Here is a 22,274-nt window from a genome sequence, read left to right as displayed (position 1 = left end):
TTTAAGTTGCATAAACTGCTCTGTACCGGACGATGTAGCGTGGTTAGGCCTCCCACAAGCTGGACCAACGATTTGGAGTAAGTCGCGGAAATCCGCTACACGTCCTTGCGGATCCATCAGGTCCAATAACCTTTGCATTAGACGCCTTCAGCTCTAGCACTGAGAGTAGGCTTAGAAACCCCGGTGACCGTACTCGTCGAACTCGACAAAGAGGTCGACGTGCAACCTAACCCATGCATCAGTCCGCTGAGTTTATCGCCGGATCTTCTCAGTGGGTCGCGATTCCGATCCGGTAGTAGATTCATTCGCGAAGCAATTGCTCTTGAGATGCTAGGTCTCCTTCGGAGGTACTCGGTCAGTTGTTAGCAAATCCCACCCCTCCTAGCTGAGCCTTTGCTCGCCCACCTGTCCTGGTGAAACTGGAAAGGCCTCCGGGCCACCAGTAATCTTTCAATAATAAAAAAAAGGAAATCCGCTGGATAAGGCAACGTAGACTCTTTGTGTAGGCTCTTTTGACCGCCTACGTCACATCAACAACATAAAAATTCCAGCAATTTAGGTACGTTAAATAGTGTTAATTAAATACAAGTAATAAACCGAATGCAATCAGTGACTTGTCAATTTCTATCGATTACAGATATCACGATCGACTATGATATAAAAGTAGTGCTCGAAGTTTTATTTGCAATATTGAGGTACAATGTTGCGTATTGTACTGTTAGTTGCTATCGCCTGTTCCGCGTTGGCCACGCCTGCCGTCGTGAGGACTAGAGAGGAAATACAGGCTTTTAGAAGCTTCCTGGAAAGCACCAAATCTGGTGAGATTTTATAAAATTTATGGTGTACTTGAAATCAACAAAATACTTTAGAAAGTCGCATTTCTAAAAACGTTGCTTTTTTCTACTTTTTAATTATTTTGAATTTGGAATACGTATATTATTTTAAAAACTTATTTCGATTTAGCGTCATTTCACATATTTTTTCGTGTTCATTATCAAATTACAATTTGGGATGGGGTGTTAAAGAAAATAGGATTGCTGGGATCGCCTTGCACAAAGTAGATATGGAGCCGTCGGCCATATTCCAGACACTTCAAAAACTCAGTATCAGCCGTATGTTCGTATACCGTGCTATCAATAACAACATTACTTCGTCTGTCGAAGACAGAAAAGATCGCGGCGACCGCGTGCTGTTAGAACTACAAAGTCGGTTAATGTTGTTAAAGCCAGAATTCATCGAAACCCCATTAGGCGAGAAATTAAGATTCTTGCTAGGACTCTGTCGCGTATTATAAAACACTAGCAACCCGCCCTCGCTTCGCTTCGGAAACATTAAAACACACATGAAACCGAAAAAATAAATTAAAAAAAAAGTAGCCTATGTTCATCAGGGACAATATCGGCTTCTAATGGAAAAATAATTTTTCAAATCGGTCCAGTATTTTCGGAGCCTATTCGAAACAAACAAACAAATCTTTCCTCTTTATAATATTAGTATAGAAGACATGAAGTTTGTTGCTTATCGATCAAAACGCCCTCTGTCGCGATACGCAGGTGAAAGGCACAGAAATATCCTCTTTACCGATGAAAAAATTTTCACGATTGAAGAACACTGCAATAAGCAAAATGAAAATGTGTACGCTCACAGTTCTAAAGAAGCTGCTCAAGTGGTCGGAAACGTGGTCAAGACTACCTACATTTTACTATACAACCACAAAACTACATTTTTGTGAAAAAGGTGTGAAAACTTCAGTCAAAATGTATCAAGGATAGAGTTTTGGATCATGTTGTGAAACCTCTCAGCAATACACTTTTTAAATTTTTTGAAACATACGTTCCGGACTTTATAAGAGCTGAAGACTGGCTCTCATCTAGCCGAGACCTCAACCCTTTAGACTTCAAATTACGGTTAGTTTTAGAGGACATGGCCTGCTCTAAACGACACGGTGACATTGAGTCTCTTTAAAAATCTTTGGAGCAAAATTTCCCCTGGAAACAGTGCGTAAATCCATAGATTTCTGGCCAAACAGATTAAAGGCGTAGCCTGTATAAAAGCCAAAGGTGGCCATTTCGAATACATTTTTTTATTATTATTTGCTGAGACCTTAATAAATATGTAGGTATAAATTTTAATAATATTACATTAACTACTTCATTAAAATAAAGGTATTTTCATTTGTAACAAAACTTATGGCTGGACTAGGTAGGTACTTTGAGCTATTTAGAAGTTAGGACGGTAAACGTTGTATTAAAAATGCTTTTTCAATTACTTAGCTTTTTTTTTATGATTAAAATTTTACTGTTGGCCCGAATTCCTTTCCAGTTTCGCCAGGACAGGTGCGCAAGCAAAGGCTCAGCCAGGAGGGGTGGGATTTGCTAACAACTGCCTGAGCGCCTCCGAAGGAGACCTAACAACTCAAGAGCAATTGCTTCGCGAATGAATCTACTACCGGATCGGAATCGCGACCCGCTGAGAAAATCCGGCGACAAACTCAGCGAGCTGATGCATGGGTTAGGTTGCACGTCGGCCTCTTTGTCGAGTTCAAGCTTTGTAAAGTATCACCTTGTTCCGAAAGGACATTTTACTCCGCTTACAGATCATGGGATAGAGTCTGCCGAGAATAAATGCGGCACGATCGCGGAATGTTTTTATATGCGGGCGGAATGTCATGGATGAATCCAGGGTGACTCCCAGGTACTTGACCTTCCTGGCCCAGGGTATGGGTTGGCCGAAGAAGGTGATCGGGGGTGTGATATTTCTCCTTCTAATGCGTGAGGAAATAAGCGGTGAGTTTCCCCTTTGAAATAACACTGCGGTGCTTTTGCTGGGTTGATGTCTATGCGCCATTTTCGGAACCACTGTCCTAGGGCTACAGCTGCGATCTGAAGCTTCTTCGCAATAAGGGACTTATTTCTACTCGAATAGTAAACAGTCGTGTCGTCGGCGAATAAAGCTTACTGGGTCGGCGGCGACTGGGGAATATCATTGACGAATAAGCTAAATAGGAGAGGCGAGCGGACAGAGCCTTGGGGGACTCCAGCCGTGAGAGGTCGCGGGGAGGAGCGGGTTCCCTCGACTCGATATCGAAAAGAGCGGTTCCACAAGAAGTCCCATATGATGAGCACGAGACTATCCGGCACGCCCATGTTGTGAATAGTTTGAAAATCAAACTGTTGTGCCAGACTTTGTCGAACGCTTTTGCGACGTCGAAGAAGAGGGCTCCCGTGTAGATTGGTTTTGGTCGGTTAAGCCCTACGAGAATGTGCTCCATGAGGCGGTGCACCTGTTGTACGCATGAGTGATTTGCACGGAATCCGAATTGTTTATCGATGAGAATGTCCTTGGATGAAACGAAGACTCTGCTCTTTGTAGAGCAGACGCTCATACAGTTTGCCTAGAGACATGAGGAGGCTAATCGGGCGGTAGCTCGTCGGATTATTTTTTGGTTTACCGGGTTTGTGTATCCCGATAACGTCCGCTTCTTTCCACACCGCGGAAAAGATACAGTTCGCCATAGCGGCATTGAAAATAGATGCCAACATCACAATGAGTTGGATGGGTAGAAGTTTAATAACGCGGTTAGATATACCGTCGGAACCGGGAGCCTTGCGAGAACGTAGGTCTTTGATCTGGTCTTTAACTTTCATTGGGGTGACGGGTGGTAACGCGTTCGAGGGTAGGAAGGAGGCTCTGCGTTCTATCTCACTGTCTGCTAATTTTACATGAACAGGGTCCGCGGATTGAATGCTGGGCATGCACTGGGTTTGCAATGTATCGGCCAGCAGCTCTGCTTTTTCGTCATCAGCGAACGCCGCGACTTGGCTTGAGGGGCCTACGACGGAGGGCATAGTTACTACCGTATCCGATTTGACAGTACGAGCTAAGCGGTAGTAAGACCTTTAAGAGGGATTACTTAGCTATTCGCGAGTCGCAGCTATACAGTCAAAACTACGTTTATTCTCGGTTTTGTTCTCGCGTGATTTTTTTCAATTTCTGATGTTTCATGTAATTGACATTTTCTTGGTTAAAATAACATAGTTTTAATGGTAAAGTTTTTACCGTATAACCGTCTTGAGGTTTGAACAGTTGCAAAATAAGAAATTTTGCTTAATTATTTATTTTAATTCCATTTTCATGTAATATAAGGAAGTTTTGGTGTTTTAAAGTTGTTCAAGCAATCTGTTCTTTCCATAGGCGATGGGAGTCAGTTCGCCGCGAGAACCATGACCAATCCTCTGGCCAACCCTGAGGAGAACAGCGGCAAATTCCAAGGAGATATTGTCCTAGACGACTTCATGATTGAAATCCTACTCAGGCAGTACGCAATGGGGCGTAACGCGTACACGTGGCCCAACACTAAGTGGCCGAACAACACCGTTATTTGGGAATTCGGAGAGGGGGAATTTGGTAAGACTATTAGTAATTAGTATTATTGGATTTTCTTGACTAAATTTAACCGTTAAAATTTTCATTGTTTCCAATTTTGGTGGTATATCTCAGCTTGGCTACTCGGAGATAATCGTGCACGGTGGAAATAAGGATGGTGGGAATCCAGTCAGACACACGCATTGGACTGCGCTACCGCGGTGTTTTTCCTTCCATTTTCCGAGTAGCTATAGACAGGATGAGATTCCACAACATAGTCATTCTTTGTCATGAATGAAAGTGTTCAGGACCCTAACAAATGAGGAGCATGAATGAAGGAATATAGATTTGTAATTTTTGGATATTTTTTTTAATAATGGATCTAAAATTATAATTTCCACTTTGAGACTCAAAAAACCATGGTAATACACACTAATACTTATTGTAGCAATTTCTGCAAAATTCAATGCGAAATTTATGATTTCGAATAATTCTCTCATCATTAAAAACGCCAGCGATTCCATCTTTTAATAGAAAAATTAAATGGTATTTTAGATTTTGCTGGTTCAAAAATAAGCTGTGTTCCTAGATTTAAAAGAAATTAGAAGATGTCCAAAACTTAAAAATACATTAATAAGAACTTGTGACTCGTGATTTTCACGAGGATTCCATAAATAGGCAAAATAAAATCACTCTGATCACTGTCAGAGCAAGCTCACTGGGAGTTTTCTTAGTAGAACAGCGTAAACTTTATTACACACGAAAACAGAAATAACACAAATACAAAATAATCGACACAATACGCAGACTTATTGCTCAAAGAAATTTATTCTCGCAATAATTCTATTGAAATTTCTAATCATAGACGGAAATATAAATTCGCGTCAAACTGGTAAAATAGCTGTGTCAATACTGAAAGGAAGGTTTAAATAAATATATCGATTTGCAAATATGTTATATCAAAATAATTGGACTTTTCATGCATTTAATTAAAGGATAAAAAACCGCGAGCATTAGATAGTGAATGCTGGTCACATAAACCTTAAAATGTAGGTGACAAGTTTGGCTTTATGACGTACGGTATATCAACAATGTAGGGAACTTTTAGATCTGGTGTCGTCTTCTTTTTACGATCGCACAACCTGCTACCACCACCAGAATCGAATTTATGCTTATTTTTTCTTCATCTTGGATTTCCAGATGTCATTTCTGTCACGTACCATTAAGCTCTAGTATAAACTCCCACCTTCCATGTTTCCTGAGCGCTATGACAACTCCTTCTTCAAATTCGCTTTTAAATGAGGCTTCAGTGATTTGCACCTCACATTACTGATGACTATCAGTGACCTAATCGCAAAGGCCATAAAAATTATATTGACATACCTTTAATGAACAAACTACTTTCAATGAACTCTTTCAATGAATTAACAAGATACATTTTAGCGTATGTTGTATAACGAAAGATTTGTTAATAAATAACTAAATCGCGCTAACGACATTTTCAGGATGAATTTGTATACCTACGTATTTGTTTACAAGTTCCATATTTGAACTATCGATACCTTCTTTTTACCGTACCGTATTCTATATACATTCTGGTCAATCTTCCTCGGTACATAAATATGACTTTGTATTTTTAATAATTATGTATATACAGGGTGTCCCAGAAATAATGAATAATCCTGAAACATCTCATAGTTTTTTTATAAAAGTTAATCTGAACTTAAATTTTAATAATGAAATTTGGTATTTTTTCTTTATTTTTAATTTGGGTACTACCAAAGAAATATTCTTTTTATTTTTTATTTTGAGTCCCCAATAGCTCTACTAAGAGGTGTTTCAGGATTATCCATTCTTCTGGGACACCCTGTATATACTACTCTCATACAGTTTCATTATGTGCAAAATATTTTCGTATAATTGTATCAAAATCAGATACACAGCCTTTTTTTTTATTGCTTAAATAGGTGGACGAGCTCACAGCCCACCTGGTGTTAAGCCCTACTCGATGTTATGCAGGCGAAGTAAAATGTCCCTTAGAAATAAGGTGACACTCTACAAAACTTGCATACGCCCCGTCATGACCTATGCAAGTGTAGTGTTCGCTCACGCGGCCCGCACTCACTTAAAATCCTTTCAAATTATTCAATCCCGTTTTTGCAGGATAGCCGTCGGAGCCCCGTGGTTCGTCAGGAACGTAGACCTCCATGACGACCTAGACTAGAGTCCATCAATAAGTATCTTCAGTCGGCGTCGATGCGCCACTTCGATAAAGCGGCACGACACGAGAACCCTCTCATCGTGGCCGCCGGTAACTACATTCCTGATCCTGCGGACAGAATGGAAAGCAGTCGACGTCGCCCAAAACACGTCATCTCGGATCCTCCCGATCCACTAACGGTGCTTTTAGGTATTTCAAGCACCGGTCACCGTTCTCGTCGAACCCGTCGCTTGCGACGAAGGGCTCGACGAGTAAATTAACTCTCAGACACAGCCCACTGAGTTTCTCGCCGGATCTTCTCAGTGGGTCGCGTTTCCGATCCGGTGGTAGATTCTGCGAAGCACGGCTCTTGCTAGGGTTCGTGTTAGCAACGTCATCAAGTTTGAGCCCCGTGAGCTCACCTACAAACGTTAGGGTTACGCTGAAATAGCCTCTCAAGGCTCTCAGCTTAGGTAGGAAAAAAAAAAAGGGAAAAAATGGTGTTAAGTGGTTACTGGAGCCCATAGACATCTACAACGTAAATGCGCCACCCACCTTGAGATATACTGCCCCACCCTTCAAACCGAAACGCATTAGTGCTTCACGGCAGAAATGGGCAGGGTGGTGGTACCTACCCGTGCGGACTCACAAAAGGTCCTACCACCAGTAAAAATGAGCAAGCTTTGTAATTTATTTCACACTCACATCTAACCTAGAGTACATGATTGCTGTTATCACAAGGCTAAAAACAAATACCTATCATACATATAACTGTGTCGCTGAACTAGTTAATTGCCTTTCGCTTGAATCGAAATCTCTGTTAATCGAATGATTTCGATCGATTGATAAAATGAGTAATTAAATAATAGTAATAATGATAAAGATAATCTACATAATACGTCTTATCCACGAGAATAACAATCAAAACACCTAATTTGCGAATGGCGATTTGCATTGTCTAATAATAATATCATTATTTTAGTAAATTATTTGTTTCGTGATTGGTAAGATGCCCATTGTACGGTACAAACACACAGTTATTCGATTAAACTATGTTACCTTTGATTCTTTCTAAGCAATTACGTATCTAATTGTATTGACAAATAGACTCTTCCACAGGTGGTAGAACACATTATGTGGAGTCAGCATAACATATCCTCTTATGTCATTAAAGATTTTTATTAAGGGTTAAATCTCCAGTACTATATCCATTGCAACATAGCCTTTGGGAAGGATTTTTTTGTTCCTTATTTTGGTGTTTTAATTTTACTTCATCCGTCTTCTGGTTCTATGCTATGCATTTTATTATTATAAACGTTTACATAAAAATATGAAATTTTATTCGATTTTAAAATTAATATGTATTTGTGCTATGCTACGTTGTGGCGTGGTCCATGGTCTTGCTGAAAACCAGCGCTAGTTGTTTACCTAAAACCATGCTAAGTCCGTATTATCTTAACACAAGCGTACTTTTATTTTACGTTAGGCCGGCAGCGGCTTGGCTCTGCCCCTGGCATTGTTGAAGTCCATGGGCGACAGTAACCACCCACCATCAGGTGGACCGTATGCTCGTCTGCCTACAAGGGCAATAAAAAGAAAATGCTATTAATTTAACTGCCTTGGTGGTGTAGTAATTAGCTGACCTAGCTATTGCAGGCTGGCTGCCTGCGGGATCTGAATACCAGTGCATCGTTAGATACTAATGCACCGGATGTCTAATCCTTTAGGCCACGACGACATTGATATTCAATTCAATTTTCAATTATAAAATTGGTATGTATTTGTCCTACACTGTGCTGTGGCCCGCGGTCTTGCTGAAAACTAGCATTAGTTGTGTGTGCTTACACCGTAAATCCGCATAAGCTCTGAGATGAAAGAAAAGCGTACTTTTATTTAAGCGTATTATCCGTTGATAATTATAATTTGACTGTCTCGGTGGTGCAGCAGTTAGGGGCCCTGACTGTTACGCAGAGGGTCCCGGGTTCGATTCTCGCATCGGGCCAATATATTCGTTTGATGGACACGTTTGTTTTCTCTTTGTCTGGATGTTTATTATCATAAGAGGTATTTATATAAACGTATATAAGTATGTATGTCAAACTCTGGTACCTATAACACAGGGATGCCTATTTTCGGGCCTGATAGTCGTACATGATTTGTTTTCAGTTATTTATTATAAATAAATTAATAACATTTCTTTTCTTTTTTAAAAATTTACCTTCTGAACCAGTTTTTGTATTAAATTGAAATTAGTAAGATTTTTTTTTCTAGACCCTCTAGACGCCTGTCTCTAGACGTCTCTGTCAATAAATAAAATGGCGTTCATTATTAAAACGAACTAGGTATATAGTTTACTTGTTCCGTCGCCTGTCACTATACACTATTATAATAAAAGTCTAAAGTTGTAAATACAACGTGTTACAAAATATCCCGTAAAAAAATAATTAATTATCAAAGTCAAAAAATTTGTCAACCCTAGTAAGCTGTTATGTCAGGGAACCAGATTATTTAACAGACAGACTTGCATACCTATTTTACCTAATAATGGCCTACTTTATTAGTTTTTTTATTGTTCATTCATAAATGCCTTCTACCTCAATACAAGAATGTCCTTATACTGGCTTATACTGACTGTACTGTAGGGCTTCAAAAAAATGTCAAGCTCGATCGATATCCTACAGCTGTTTCGAGTTTTTTTCCAACATTTTTTGCAAAATAACGATGCTTTCTAACTCGGAATATTACAATACTTCTCTGTAAATTGGACGTTTATTATGAAAAAGTAGGTTTTCCCTTGTTTCGTTAGGTTAGGTTAAAATTTTGTCGTTCCGCGAATTAGGTAGAAATGTATGTACATTCTGCGTAGTTTACTCTTTGATTTTATTGAAATAGGGTTTGCACATCAGTGAAAAAATTTTTTTTTTGGATATGTTACTTCGTTTCTTAAATATTGTGAATGGACTCGTTTTAATGCCCCATTTAACCCTTTATAGTTAGTTAACACCCTGCATAAAAAATGGAAACTAAAAAGTATTTAAATAAATAAATAAAAAGTAATAACTAATAAAGTAAAAGTAATAAACTAAAAAGTATTAAATAAATAATTTTTATATATTTAGTTTAGTAAATATTATAATTATTAATCGCTCGCACATGTTTAATAGAATTTATTTTAGTATAATAAATTGAAATGTTTCACAGGTCCTCGTCAGCAAGCCGCCATCGAGGAGGGGATCAGAGACATCGAAAAACACACATGCCTCAAGTTCCGCTACCGCGAGGCTGGAGACACAGCCTTTGTCAGACTCACCGTGAGTATCATTGTCATAAGGTACAAAATAAAAAGCCTCGGCTTTTACTCGTAATCTAATGAAAACGACTTTCATATAAGCCATGCGATGCTCTTCTTCCCCTTCTTTTTATAGTATTGCAACTAGTTTGTTGCAATGCCATTGTTGCCAGTGTCGAGTTTATAAGAATCTTTAATTATTTTAACACACATGTGCAGGCGACTGCGCGCATGGACACCTTAAGGTCTATATTCGCCTGAACACGACGGTGACGGTATTGTAAGGTATTCGCAAAAAATTAACTATTTAGATAGTTGCTGTTATGCATTTTCAACGATTTAGGTAAACTAGTGGTCGCCCGGTAGTCGAAATTCGACTATAATTAATTGAAATTAAAAGTTTGTAAACTATTATGATTCTATTTTCAAAGACTAATATACTTCTATAATCACAAATTTCGCCAGGACTACGCTATAGAAAAATATTAATAAAGACAAACAATATTTAATCTATTCTCATTTTGACCACACAAGTCAAGAATAAAAGTTTGACAATAAATAAATAGTATGGATGTGTGTTGCGTCAAATACATGGTAGTGTGTGTAGTGTTTTTTTTATTGATTTAATGCATTTTTTAGGCATAATTAAAAAAAATATTAACATTCCGCACTCCTTCTCTATATTCTCTATAAGTGTGGAAAATTTCATACTCCTCCGTATGCGCAATTTTCGTAAAAAGGGATACAAAGTTTTTCCTTCACATATTAATATAATAGATTTATAAAATGTTTATCAAAATAATATTTCTACAGTACTAGACATCATACACTTGGAGTTGCGTAGTACTTTGTAATCAATCATCAATAAAATCAATTACTATAACAACATTGAATCTACAATTACGATGCTTAATGCCCGATATATTAGATTCTGATATGATCGATATTTTATCTACATGACAGTATATGCCGATAGCTTAGTTGGTCGGCTGCTTAGATGAAAACGTAAATGATTATGTGTTCGTATCTCTTTCACAAGATTAATATATATATATATATATTTCCTACATAATCGTTGGTAGCCTAAGAGGCTATTACAACTTCGCGCGGACTGGTAGGTGAGCTCACGGGCTCAACCTGAGAGAATTGTTATTACCAGCCCTAGCAAGAGCAGTGCTTCGCTGAATCTACTACTGGATCGAAATCGCGACCCACTGAGAAGATCCGGCGAGAAACTCAGTGGGTTGTGTCTATGGGCTAGTTTGCACTACGAACTAATCATCGGAGTCGGCGAGTTGAACGAAGACGGTGATCGGTGCTTGAAGAACCTAAAAGCACCAAGAGTGAATCCAGGGGATCCGACAAGACATGTTTTGGGCGACGGCGGCTTTGCTTTGATATTTTTCTATTTATAAGTTTATTTCTTAATTTTAATATATAACTATAAATTTTCATTCAACTTATGCAATTATAATTAGACAATAATAATTTAATATTAAAACAATAATAAAATAAGACCACGCTATATTTATAAACATTAATAAAAGCAAAACATTAACTCTCCCCTTCACACTCATAAGCTAGACCGCGCGAGAGAGAGATGGGCAAACTTTTCATAATGCGCATGCAGTGCGACATCACGCCGCGCGCTTATTCACAAACACTACACAAGCGCAGCGTGTGAATGTGTTGAGCGCGAGCTACATGGTAGGCGGTGTGGGGGGTGTTAGGTTTTATTTACGTTACGGAATTTCTTGATTCGGTCGCCGCGCTAAAAGCTATGCAATAGCTTAAAAAATCTAGAAAAAGGATAACGTTGCAACAGAAATAGTACACGTTGTGAAGTTTAAAATCTAAAATTTCTTGTATTCTTAAAACAATAATTGAATTTAATAAATATTGACGCAGTTTTGATGTTGTACAAGGTGTAAATTGAATAGCTGAAAATCAGTTAGTAGTTCCATCAGACTGGAACAGCGCCCCTAGCGGTAAACGTAGGCAAACGTTTGAACTTCATACAAATTTGAATTAACTTTTACGCTAGCGAGAACGTTTAAAAATTCGCACTAAGCATACTGGTGTGCTGTAAACTCATCTGCCCTTAAATAGATTTAAAAATAATATTACAAAAACTTCTGAATTCAAAAACTGAAAAGTTTCGAATTTTAATATGAGTGGCAAAAATGATAGCTGTAATAAAGCTGAGTTGAGTGAAATAAGAACGGCAGTCCTAAATACAGCGTGTGTATTAATTTATTAACTTTTTTTATATTTTTTTTGATATATGCGATCAGGGCGGAGCTGGTGGATGTTATGCCCACGTCGGATACTGGGAATCACGAGGCGTGCACGTGTTGAACCTTGCCCGCAACGAGCCAGGAGTGGGCTGTTTCCGCCACGCCACCATCGTGCACGAGTGGATGCACATCCTCGGCTTCCTCCACATGCAGTCCACCCACAACAGAGACGACTATGTTAAGATCGTCAAAGAAAACATTACGACTGGTAAGTAAACAATACACGTCGCGGTCATATCCTGAATGAAGATAAGATCTATACCTATGTATATACTTAGTCTGGCCATAAATACTGTTACAAAGGAAAACAAAAAAAAATCTATAGCAAATAACATTTATTACTTTTACAGTGTGTTAGTTTAATACATAAATATAAAACAATTTAAAGTATAAAAAGCTTATTCGAAGTGGTCTCAATTGGCTGCAATACAGTCCTTTAAACGTTGAGGCCAGTTATCAATAGAAGCACGCACTCTTTCCATGGGAAATTGTTTCACTGCCAATCGTACGGATTGTTCTAGGGACTCCAAATTATCATGGCGTTTAGAGCAAGCCGTAAGTACTCTCTAAAACTGACCATAAATCATAATCCAGCGGATTAAGATCGGGACTAGACGACGGCCAGTCTTCAGCTCTGATGAATTCCGAAGCGGTCGTTTCCAACCAAGACTGCGTAGATCGAGTTTTATGACCTGGCGCCGAGTCTTGCTGAAAGGACTATTCTTGATTATTGAACATGGTGTTGTTAAGGGGTTTTACTACCTTCTCAAGAATGGTATCTTGATATACTTGTGCCGATGTTTTAATACCTTTTTCAGAAAAGTATGGCTCAGTCACTCCTTCATAGCTAATACTCCACCAAACCATAACTGAAGTCGGATAGTGCCCACGTTGCACTCTGTCGACTAATTGGGAAGCTTCCTTAGGGCTTTGAGTATAAATACGGTCATTTTGTTTGTTAAAATGTTGCTCAATTGTAAAAATGTTCTCATCCGTAAACAATTTTTTTCTGTAACCTCCCTTTGCGTACCGCTTCAGTAGTTGTTTCGATTTTACCACGCTATTCTCTTTAAAATTATCAGTTAAGAAATAACCAGTACATGTTTAGGCTGCTATAGGCTGCAAGTCCTAAGTCATCTTTTAAAATACGCGACATGGTTCTAGGTGCTATCTTCATCTCCCGAGATAAAATCTTTTGCTTTCGGACAGGATTTCTTCGAAGTCTTTCCCTTACTGCTTTGACCACCTTTTTCGTACGAACACCACGTGGACGACCAGATCTTTTTCTGTCACAAATAGAGGAGGTCTCATTGCACCTATTAATAGCCCGGTACACAAACATTTTACTAATACCACGCGTATGTAGAGTTTTAAAAATTTGTGCACTACTTTGTGTAATGCAATCACCGCGATTCGTTTCTCTTTATCACCCCACTCCATTTTAATATCGCAAAATATTGTACACTGTATTGGCGCCAAAATGAGAAAACTCAATGAGCAATCATATAATAATGACAGAATCCAAATCCAAATGTAATATTTTATTTATTTTTAATTGTAACAGTTTTTATGGCCAGACTAAGTATAAGTATAATAATGAATTGCTGTTCGTTAGTCTCGCTAACACTCGAGAACGGCTGGACCGATTTGGCTAATTTTGATCTTGAATTATTTGTGGAAGTCTAGAGAAGGTTTAAAAAGTAGATAAATATGAAAATGCCCGGAATTAAATAAAAGTTTTTCCTTTGATGTGTCCCCCGTCGGATGGATTCGTTTTATTTGTTTTAAGTCTATTTTATACAAAACTGTAGGTCTTTTATTTATCGATTGAGGCACTACGAAGTCTGCTGGGTCAACTAGTTTTCAATAAAAGTATTCAAAGAAAAAAGCATTCAAGGTCATTGAAGGTCAATGCTATTTGCAATTATGTGGGGAGCTGCGAAGATTACTATACGCTTCAATTAAATATCTAATAAGTTATGTAGCACTCTAATTATGACAGCATTTCGGTGTAACCATACTCCTCGCCACGCACTAGCTATTATTACCGTGTACAACATTGATTTGTTTAATAAAGTTAGACGATAAATTTAGCACTAAAGACTTTTTACACTTTTACCAAATCGAACTATCAAAAATCATCAACGACTTGTTCTGCCAGTGTCGTCTAAAGCAAGCAGGGACCTTGTAAAAAATGTGAACAGGGGGTCCTAAATTGCATTGTTAGCACTGCTTTCTAAAATCCACCCGTGATTACGGTGTTGACATATGCTGAATAACAATGTTCATAATATAATACCACTAGTATCATATCTAAACGATCACGGTATGGCCAGCGCTAATTATGAACACTTAAATATGAGGTGTGGGGCTATTTTTTATAAGGGCTATATATATATTTTTTTTATTGCATAGATAGGTGGACGAGCTCACAGCCCACCTGGTGTTAAGTGGTTACCGGAGCCCATAGACATCTACAACGTAAATGCGCCACCTACCTTGAGATATAAGTTCTAAGGTCTCATATCGTTACAACGGCTGCCCCGCCCTTCAAACCGAAACGCATTACTGCTTCACGGCAGAAATAGGCAGGGTGGTGGTACCTACCCGCGCGGACTCACAAAAGGTCCTACCACCAGTATAAGGCTCAATTTAGTACGGAATAAGGGCGAGGCTCTGCGGGGCATGGGGCCCGTAGCATTGGGGCCTTACATGGCTAATCCGGCACTGCATTTTGTGCATATACATAAAATCAAATAGCCACAAATTTAATCCACATATATTATTTTGACTGTGCCGCTACCAATATTCCTAACGTGCTAGTGTTATTTGCTAATATAAAACCTAAGAACTATTAGAACAGCTTTATTTGTACCTTATTGCTATTAAACTTCAGGTCTTGAGCACAACTTCGACATCTACAAACAAGATCTCGTTGATAATTTAAGCGTTGAATACGACTATGTCAGTTGTCTGCATTACGGACCTTACGCATTCTCACAAAACGGAGAGAAAACTATCGTTGCTCTGAAGGTAAGAACTCATTTTTCCACCTCTTTTTTTTTTTATCGCTTCGATGGGTGGACGAGCTCAAGGCCCACTTAATGTTAAGTGGTTACCGGAGCCCACGTAAATGCCGCCACCCACCATGAGATGTAAATTCTAAGGTCTCAGTATAGTTACAATGGCTGCCTCACCCTTCAAACCGAAATGCATTAATGCTTCACGGCAGAAATAGGCAGGGTGGTGGTACCTACCCGTGCGGACTCACAGGAGGTCCTACCACCAGTGAACTCACACCCATTCATAGTATTTGCGCATTTTGGAGCATCCTTGCTGTAAACTTTCGGCATTATTAGTCAGGCGTATTTGTAAATGATGAAATCTAATTACCAATAAAACGACCTTGTTTTGGATTTTCTACAACAAAAGCTCTTTAATAAACACTCCATACATTTGTTGTGAGCTTGAAAAAAATAGTCAGATTAACATTGCAATTAAATAAATCACAGTAAGACTATTAAGCAAATTATTTAGTAAGCAAAATATTTACGTATTGTTCTATCATTTTCAGGAGCATGAGGGTGTGATGGGTCAGCGTTTGTACGTAACCGACGATGACTGGCTTCGCATCAACAGACATTACAACTGCGAAGGAGCTTGGAACTAAGCCGCCATCAAAACAATAAAATGAAGCAACGCAATATTACCTAATAATAATAAATAATAATTAAATTGTTGTTTTTCTCTGAACGCGCCAGGAGCAGACCTCAAGTATCCTGGTGCGATTCGCGGGTCATGTATCTTGAATCGAAATTTTGTAATTAATACGGAAAAGCAATTGAAATTGTGGATAGTCTTTTAATGACAGAGTAACGTGACGCATAGGTGACTGCATAAGTGCATTTTGATTTCTGATATGGGTGGACGAGCTCACAGCCCACCTGGTGTTAAGTAGTTACTGGAGCCCATAGACATCTACGACGTAAATGCGCCACCCACCTTTTTTATTTTTTTTATTGGTTAGATGGGTGGACGAGCTCACGGCCAACCTGGTGTTGAGTGGTTACTGGAGCCCATAGACATTTACGACGTAAATGCGATACCCACCTTGAGATATCAGTTCTAAGGTCTCAGTATATTCACAACGGCTGCCCCACCCTTCAAACCGAAACGCATTACTGCTTTACGTCAGAAACAGGCAGGGTGGTGGTATCTACCCGTGCGAACTCATAAGAGGTTCTACCACTAGTAATTACGCAAATTATAATTTTGCGGGTTTGATTTAAGATCAATAATGGCCTCTGAATGCGCCTACTGAATCGAATGTCACGAGTTCAAGCTCTCTCAAAGACTACGGGTATATTGAGTTTGTGTTTTTGTTAATTTCCTGCTAAATTTGGAGATTAGTAAAGTTTGACGCTTTGCAACATGGGTCTTTTATACAATTTGCCGTTGGAAATTTTGAGGGACAAATACTGGAATTTGGCAGTATTTCAATAAAACTCTAATCTGATTTCTATAAAGGACACAATGAATAATATTAGCTCTCAAATCACATCAGTCTACATTCGCATAGATAACACACATCATTGAAATAATCTCTATCACAACGTTTACAAATACTTCTATGATTTACTTTATAAATTTATTCAACAACAAGAAACGATTGTAATGCGAATAATAATAATATTGTCCCTCTCTTTCACAAAAGTACGAAAGAAACAGAAAATGTAGCTATGCGCTTCGCGGTTTCTTCCCGCGGTGTCCCACCCAGTTATAGGACATTGTACAGTAAGGAACGAAATAAGTGCCTGAAGACTTACCGATTCACCTTCCTTCCACTGCCTCGCGCTCCCTGGGCTCAGCGTCGTTTCCGGAGGTGAGACCGTCTGTCCCTTGACTGGTACACGATGAACAATTGTCGCTGGTTCTATGGTTACGCATGACTTGCGTTGGATAATTTATGTTTTTTGTAATAAAGAATGTCTGCCGCGGAACCCGTGTGCTATGTGTACTTATGCGACGGCGATCTCTCCCGTAGGCTTAGAGGGGTTGCTCACCAAGCTTCTGGTTGGCTAGTCGGCCGTCTGCAGGCGAGATCGAACCTTACTGCACCTAGGATAAGACTTGTGTTGTCTTGAAGATGTATTGCCTAATGCTCGGTACTAATAAAAATATAGAAACACGAAAAAATCTGTTTCAGTACGAAACAGACATATTTAGTTAATACGGCAGCAAAATATCAAATTTATAACGTGAAGACAAAATATGTATTCTCTTTTAAGGGTAACAGTGCTATCTAGGAAGTAAACATCGCCAATATACTTCCAACACGCAGACGGCGCCGTTTCTCTTGTTATGCGATTTTGCTTTCAATTTGTCCAGGTACTTTTGCTGGGTATAGCATGAGCGGTTCCAAATAGTAGTAAATATGGGTGAGCTCTGCATAGATAATACACATAAATTAGTTATAGATAAGCAACTCTAGCACTCAACAAAGATGTTTACGGGCGTCGGCCACTAGATGGCTTCGCTTCGATTAGTTGCTCATTGCTCCATATTTTATTTTTAATGAAGGATTTTGTAAATTTTCAGAAATCAAATTGATAAAATTTAATCAATTTGTCTATAACAAATAAAGAGTCTTGTATGATTTATTTAACTTTTTTGTTTTCTATCTTAGTCATATAATAATTAAATGCCTTAACTTAACCAACATATAAGTTTAGGAGTATCCGCTACAAGATGTCAGTAGTATCCATTAAAAAAAAAATTGTCTTAAAGTATCGCAGTTTCAGAGCCCCGGAACTCTGTTCCGCCGGCGGGAGGTGTGATGGAGGAATCATCTCGAGCAATTCCTCGTAGCACTCCCGATGGAATATCCCGGTATCAAACGAAGGGAGAACCGAAGTTCTTCTGCAGACTTCCAAGCGATCCAGGAGAACGGGATAGTTGATAATCCGAACGGCCATCTTCTGTATGGATTCAAATAAAAATAGCTGGCACCTGGGAGCCCCAGTCCAGAGGTGGGAGCTCTACTCCACGCGTGGTCGCACCTGTGCCTTGTAAATACTTTACCCAGGCCTGAAGTACGAGGTTTACTCTTTAGGGGACTCCCAACATTTTAGAGGCCAATTTGAGTCTAAGTTTGTTTATGCACTGAGCAATTTGTAAAACAAAACTACAGAGTTTTCAACTTGATATCACAAAATGGATATCATGGGAGGCATTCAAATTGTGTTTTCTATGGGATTCCTCAGCCTACTTACAGCAATTATTATAGATCATTAAAGATAAACCTATAGACATTTATTGTTACCTAATTTATGGTTATAGAATCATCCTGGTATCATGGACGTGGTCACAAATTTCGACTCGATGAGGGTTGACAGACATTACGAGTGCTGGTGAAGAACTAATCGGGATTAATCCAAGAAGTGAAAAATGAAAACTGTAACGGGCTTTTAATTGAATGGAAATAACATAGAAAAATAAAAAAGATGTTTAAGATATTTCTTTTTTTATTGCCCAAAATTACAACGAAAAATAAATATAAGCGCATAAAAAATATCACTCATCTCATCATCTATGATGCGCATGTTATATTATAATACAGGCTGACTGGTTGAACACTTTACATATTGATATAGAGTGCTCAGTACTCGATTCTCATTCTAATAAAGAAGAAAAATAGGTGCCTAATATTTGCCTAATTTATCTTTAATTATCTTTTTTATTTTTTTCTTATTTTTTTTTCTTAGATGGGTGGACGAGCTCACAGCCCACCTGGTGTTAAGTGGTTACTAGAGCTCATAGACATCTACAACCGTAAATGCGCCACCCATCTTGAGATATAAGTTCTAAGGTCTCAGTATAGTTACAACGGCTGCCCCACCCTTCAAAGCGAAACTCATTACTGTTTCACGGCAGAAATAGGCAGGGTGGTGGTACCCACCCGCGCGGACTTACAAGAGTTCCTACCACCAGTAATTACGCAAATTATAATTTTGCGGGTCTGATTTTTATTACACGATGTTATTCCTTCACCGTGGAAGTCAATCGTGAACATTTGTTGAGTACGTATTTCATTAGAAAAATTGGTACTCGCCTGAGATTCGAACACCGGTACATCGCTCAACACGAATGTACCGGACGGACGTCTTATCCCTTAGGCCACGGCGACTTCAAATTCATAGTTGTCTGGAAGAGATCGCTCTTAGCGATAAGACCGCCAATTGTACTTTCTTTTGTATTTAATGTATCGCAAGCTGACTTAACCTAATAGGTGTATGGCTCTAATAAAGAATAAAAAAAATTATATCGCATTGTTTATTTTTTTTTTTGGTGTAGGTACATTAAAGAATATTCTCTCTATGTCTCTGAAAATTAAAATATGATAAACAAACAAACAAATCAACAAAAAACACATTCACATTTATTCGAATTGGTAGGCAAGATTACTTTGAGCCAGAAAAAAGTACTTACCAATGCGCGCTTACATAGCGTCCCATCCTCAGTAATCATGCATATGTTACTACAGTTCACGACGTTACTGCGTCAGCACAAAAGCTATCCCTGGACTCATGAAGACGTCGCGGCCTAAAGGATAAGGCTTTCGTATCGATGCAACGGTATTCAAACCCCGCAGGCAGTTACCAATTTTTCTAATGAAATAACTACATTACGAACGTTCATGATTGACTTCCAGCGTAAAGGAATAATCATCGTATAATAACAAGTCATATTCGCAAAATTATAATATGCGTAATTAACGATGGCAGGACGTCTTGTGACTTGTGAGTCCGCACGGGTAGGTACCACCACCCTGCCTATTTCTGCTGTGAAACAGTAATGCGTTTCGATTTTACGTTGTAGATGTCTATGGGCTCCGGTAACCAGTTAACGCCAGGCGGGCCGTAAGCTCGGCCAACCATCTAAGCAATAAAAGGCACATGTAAGTTCGCATGTGCCCAGAAAAATTAGTAGCTGTCTGTGGGTTTTGAACAGGATTTGTGCTAGAATTGACGCTGCGTCTTATCCTATTCCGATAACTGGCAACGTAAATGCCGCCACCCACCCTGAGATACAAGTTCTAAGGTCTCAAGCATAGTTACAATGTCGGTATTTGCTCATACATTGAATAACATTATAATAATACTCTGTTATATAACTTATAAACACTTAATACGGATAAGATATAATTATAAGAATTCAGTAATACCATACATTATGGATGTACATAATAATATTGGCGATGTTAGATTAACCTTTTGACGTTATATTGATTTCAAATACTTTATCAAAGATTTCTATCGATAGTACCAAATCAAAGTGATTAAATAGATTTGTTTGAAATTTTTAAACGAAGTCTATTTAGGATTCCTTTTCATTGATTTGGTGAAATTGAATTATGAGTATTTTTTTTAAATTGCATCCACTGTAGATTTTCGTAACTTTATGGATACGTAACTACTTAGGTACAATGTCGCCACACATCTTGAGACTCGAGTCTAAATTGTCTCAATAACGGGCGTCCCGAACCTTTTAAATCGTAACAACACATTACTGTTTTGCAGCGAAACTGAATATTGACTGGGTGTATCATTTTTTTCGTTATCACGAATAGCTTTATATCGAATTCTTATTGTTAATAAAACCTTACTACTTAAATTTGGTGTTAGTTAAATTTTAGATTTTTCTGAGGGGCGGTGATAATATACGTGCATCTCAAACAAAAAATTTAAGATTGGTCCTGTACCATTCAGTGTTTCTCAAAGCTTGTACATAACACGAAGCATTTGAAAGGGTTCGTCTTCCAAAGGAAATACTTTGAATTTTCTCTTTTTGATTAACGCGAGTCGAAAATTTCTCGAATGACGACCGCGCACCGGAAGACTCATGCGTAGGGCTCCCACAAGCGGGATCAACTGCTTTGTGAAGGTCGCAGGAATCCGCTGGATGCAGTCAACGTAGGATCGATCGTTGTGGCGAGGCTTGGGGAGGTATGTGTCCAGCAGTGAACCTCTGTTGGCTGAGAGCTAGAATGCTGAACCAAAGCTGAATAGATACTGTCACTTAGTTACATATCACCATCCCACTTGTTTCAGCCACGAGGCTCGTGAGCACCTTTGACCGCCTACGTCAATTAACATAAACAACAGTAAAAAAACATGAAACTGCAAAATTTCAGTAATTGTATTTTTCAGTATATTTCAGTAATTTCAGTAAAAATTACGTACGATAAATAGTGTTAATCAATCAATATATATAAAAATGAATCCCTACTTCCCTTGGTCACGACATAACGCGCGAACGGCTGGACCGATTGCGCTAATTCTTTTTTTGTTGTGTTTCTTACTGCCAGGAAAAGGTTTTTATGAAAGAAAAATATAAGAAAATTGTGCGAAAAATTAGGAAGATAAAAAAAACTTAATCACCATATTGAATTTTCTAATGTAACCTTATGGCGTTTGACTTAACGTTGACAGAATGCGTGCTGCAAATATCATGCAAATATCCCCAAAGAGGATGTAAAAAAACTGAATATCGTTTAAAACAAATGTTTTGGTTGAAGTTGTATTGATAAAATACGAGGATGTAAATAAAACTGAATTTCACAGTTCACGGCAAACCGTTGCTATTGGACCAATAAACGTTGTGTGCCAATATTTCAAGGAATTTAAGTATAAAAATGAAGCTCCAGGATTGTGTCGTGTGAGCGTTCAAGTTAAATTGACGCAATTGATACCGTCACCGAAGCCACTACATTCATTGGTTTGGAAATGGGACATTAATTGAAAATAAACCAGATTCTAAGCATTTTTTGACTCATATCCAGCAATACGATAATTGCTTTAAAATGACGTCATTTGGAGCTACAAAAGCTAGCTATTCAAAAAAATTTTATGCCAACTTTCAAGGATAGTAGGTATATTGAAAAACAATGAACTTTTAGCAACACCTTTCTGTTGCAAAATACGTTGGCAGGCTTCAATTGAAATGGTGTATCAATGCAAAGGGCGTAAAGTACATTTGTAGCTCTACGAATTGCCAGAAGCAGCCAGAAGTGTCTAGGCAATAGATAGGGGATAGGGGAATGGCAGTGCTGAAAAAGTATTTT

The 22,274-nt window shown here is 38.5% G+C and overlaps 1 protein-coding gene across 1 annotated transcript; it reads left to right on the top strand.

Moving 5' to 3' along the window:
- The first annotated feature begins 700 nt into the window (after positions 1–700).
- LOC114245464 (seminal metalloprotease 1-like) lies at positions 701–15,886 on the top strand. Its single transcript, XM_089732775.1, has 6 exons — positions 701–818; positions 4,195–4,407; positions 9,767–9,876; positions 12,149–12,359; positions 15,048–15,184; positions 15,726–15,886. The coding sequence occupies exons 1-6, from the start codon at positions 701–703 to the stop codon at positions 15,819–15,821; spliced, it is 885 nt and encodes a 294-aa protein (XP_089588901.1). The 3' UTR covers positions 15,822–15,886.
- Positions 15,887–22,274: the final 6,388 nt, after the last annotated feature.

The sequence above is a fragment of the Bombyx mandarina genome, chromosome 15 (assembly GCF_030267445.1).
Source record: "Bombyx mandarina strain Sakado chromosome 15, ASM3026744v2".
Taxonomy (NCBI): Eukaryota; Metazoa; Arthropoda; class Insecta; order Lepidoptera; family Bombycidae; genus Bombyx; species Bombyx mandarina.
The sequence above is the reverse complement of the archived record's forward strand: the minus strand, read 5'-3'. Positions and strand labels throughout refer to the sequence as shown.

Excerpts from the sequence above, each read along its gene's own strand:
- LOC114245464 (XM_089732775.1), top strand. The coding sequence starts at position 701 with ATGTTGCGTATTGTACTGTTAGTTGCTATCGCCTGTTCCGCGTTGGCC. Across the intron at positions 9,877-12,148 it reads CAGCCTTTGTCAGACTCACC|GGCGGAGCTGGTGGATGTTA; the intron begins GTGAGTATCATT and ends ATATGCGATCAG. Across the intron at positions 15,185-15,725 it reads AAACTATCGTTGCTCTGAAG|GAGCATGAGGGTGTGATGGG; the intron begins GTAAGAACTCAT and ends TATCATTTTCAG.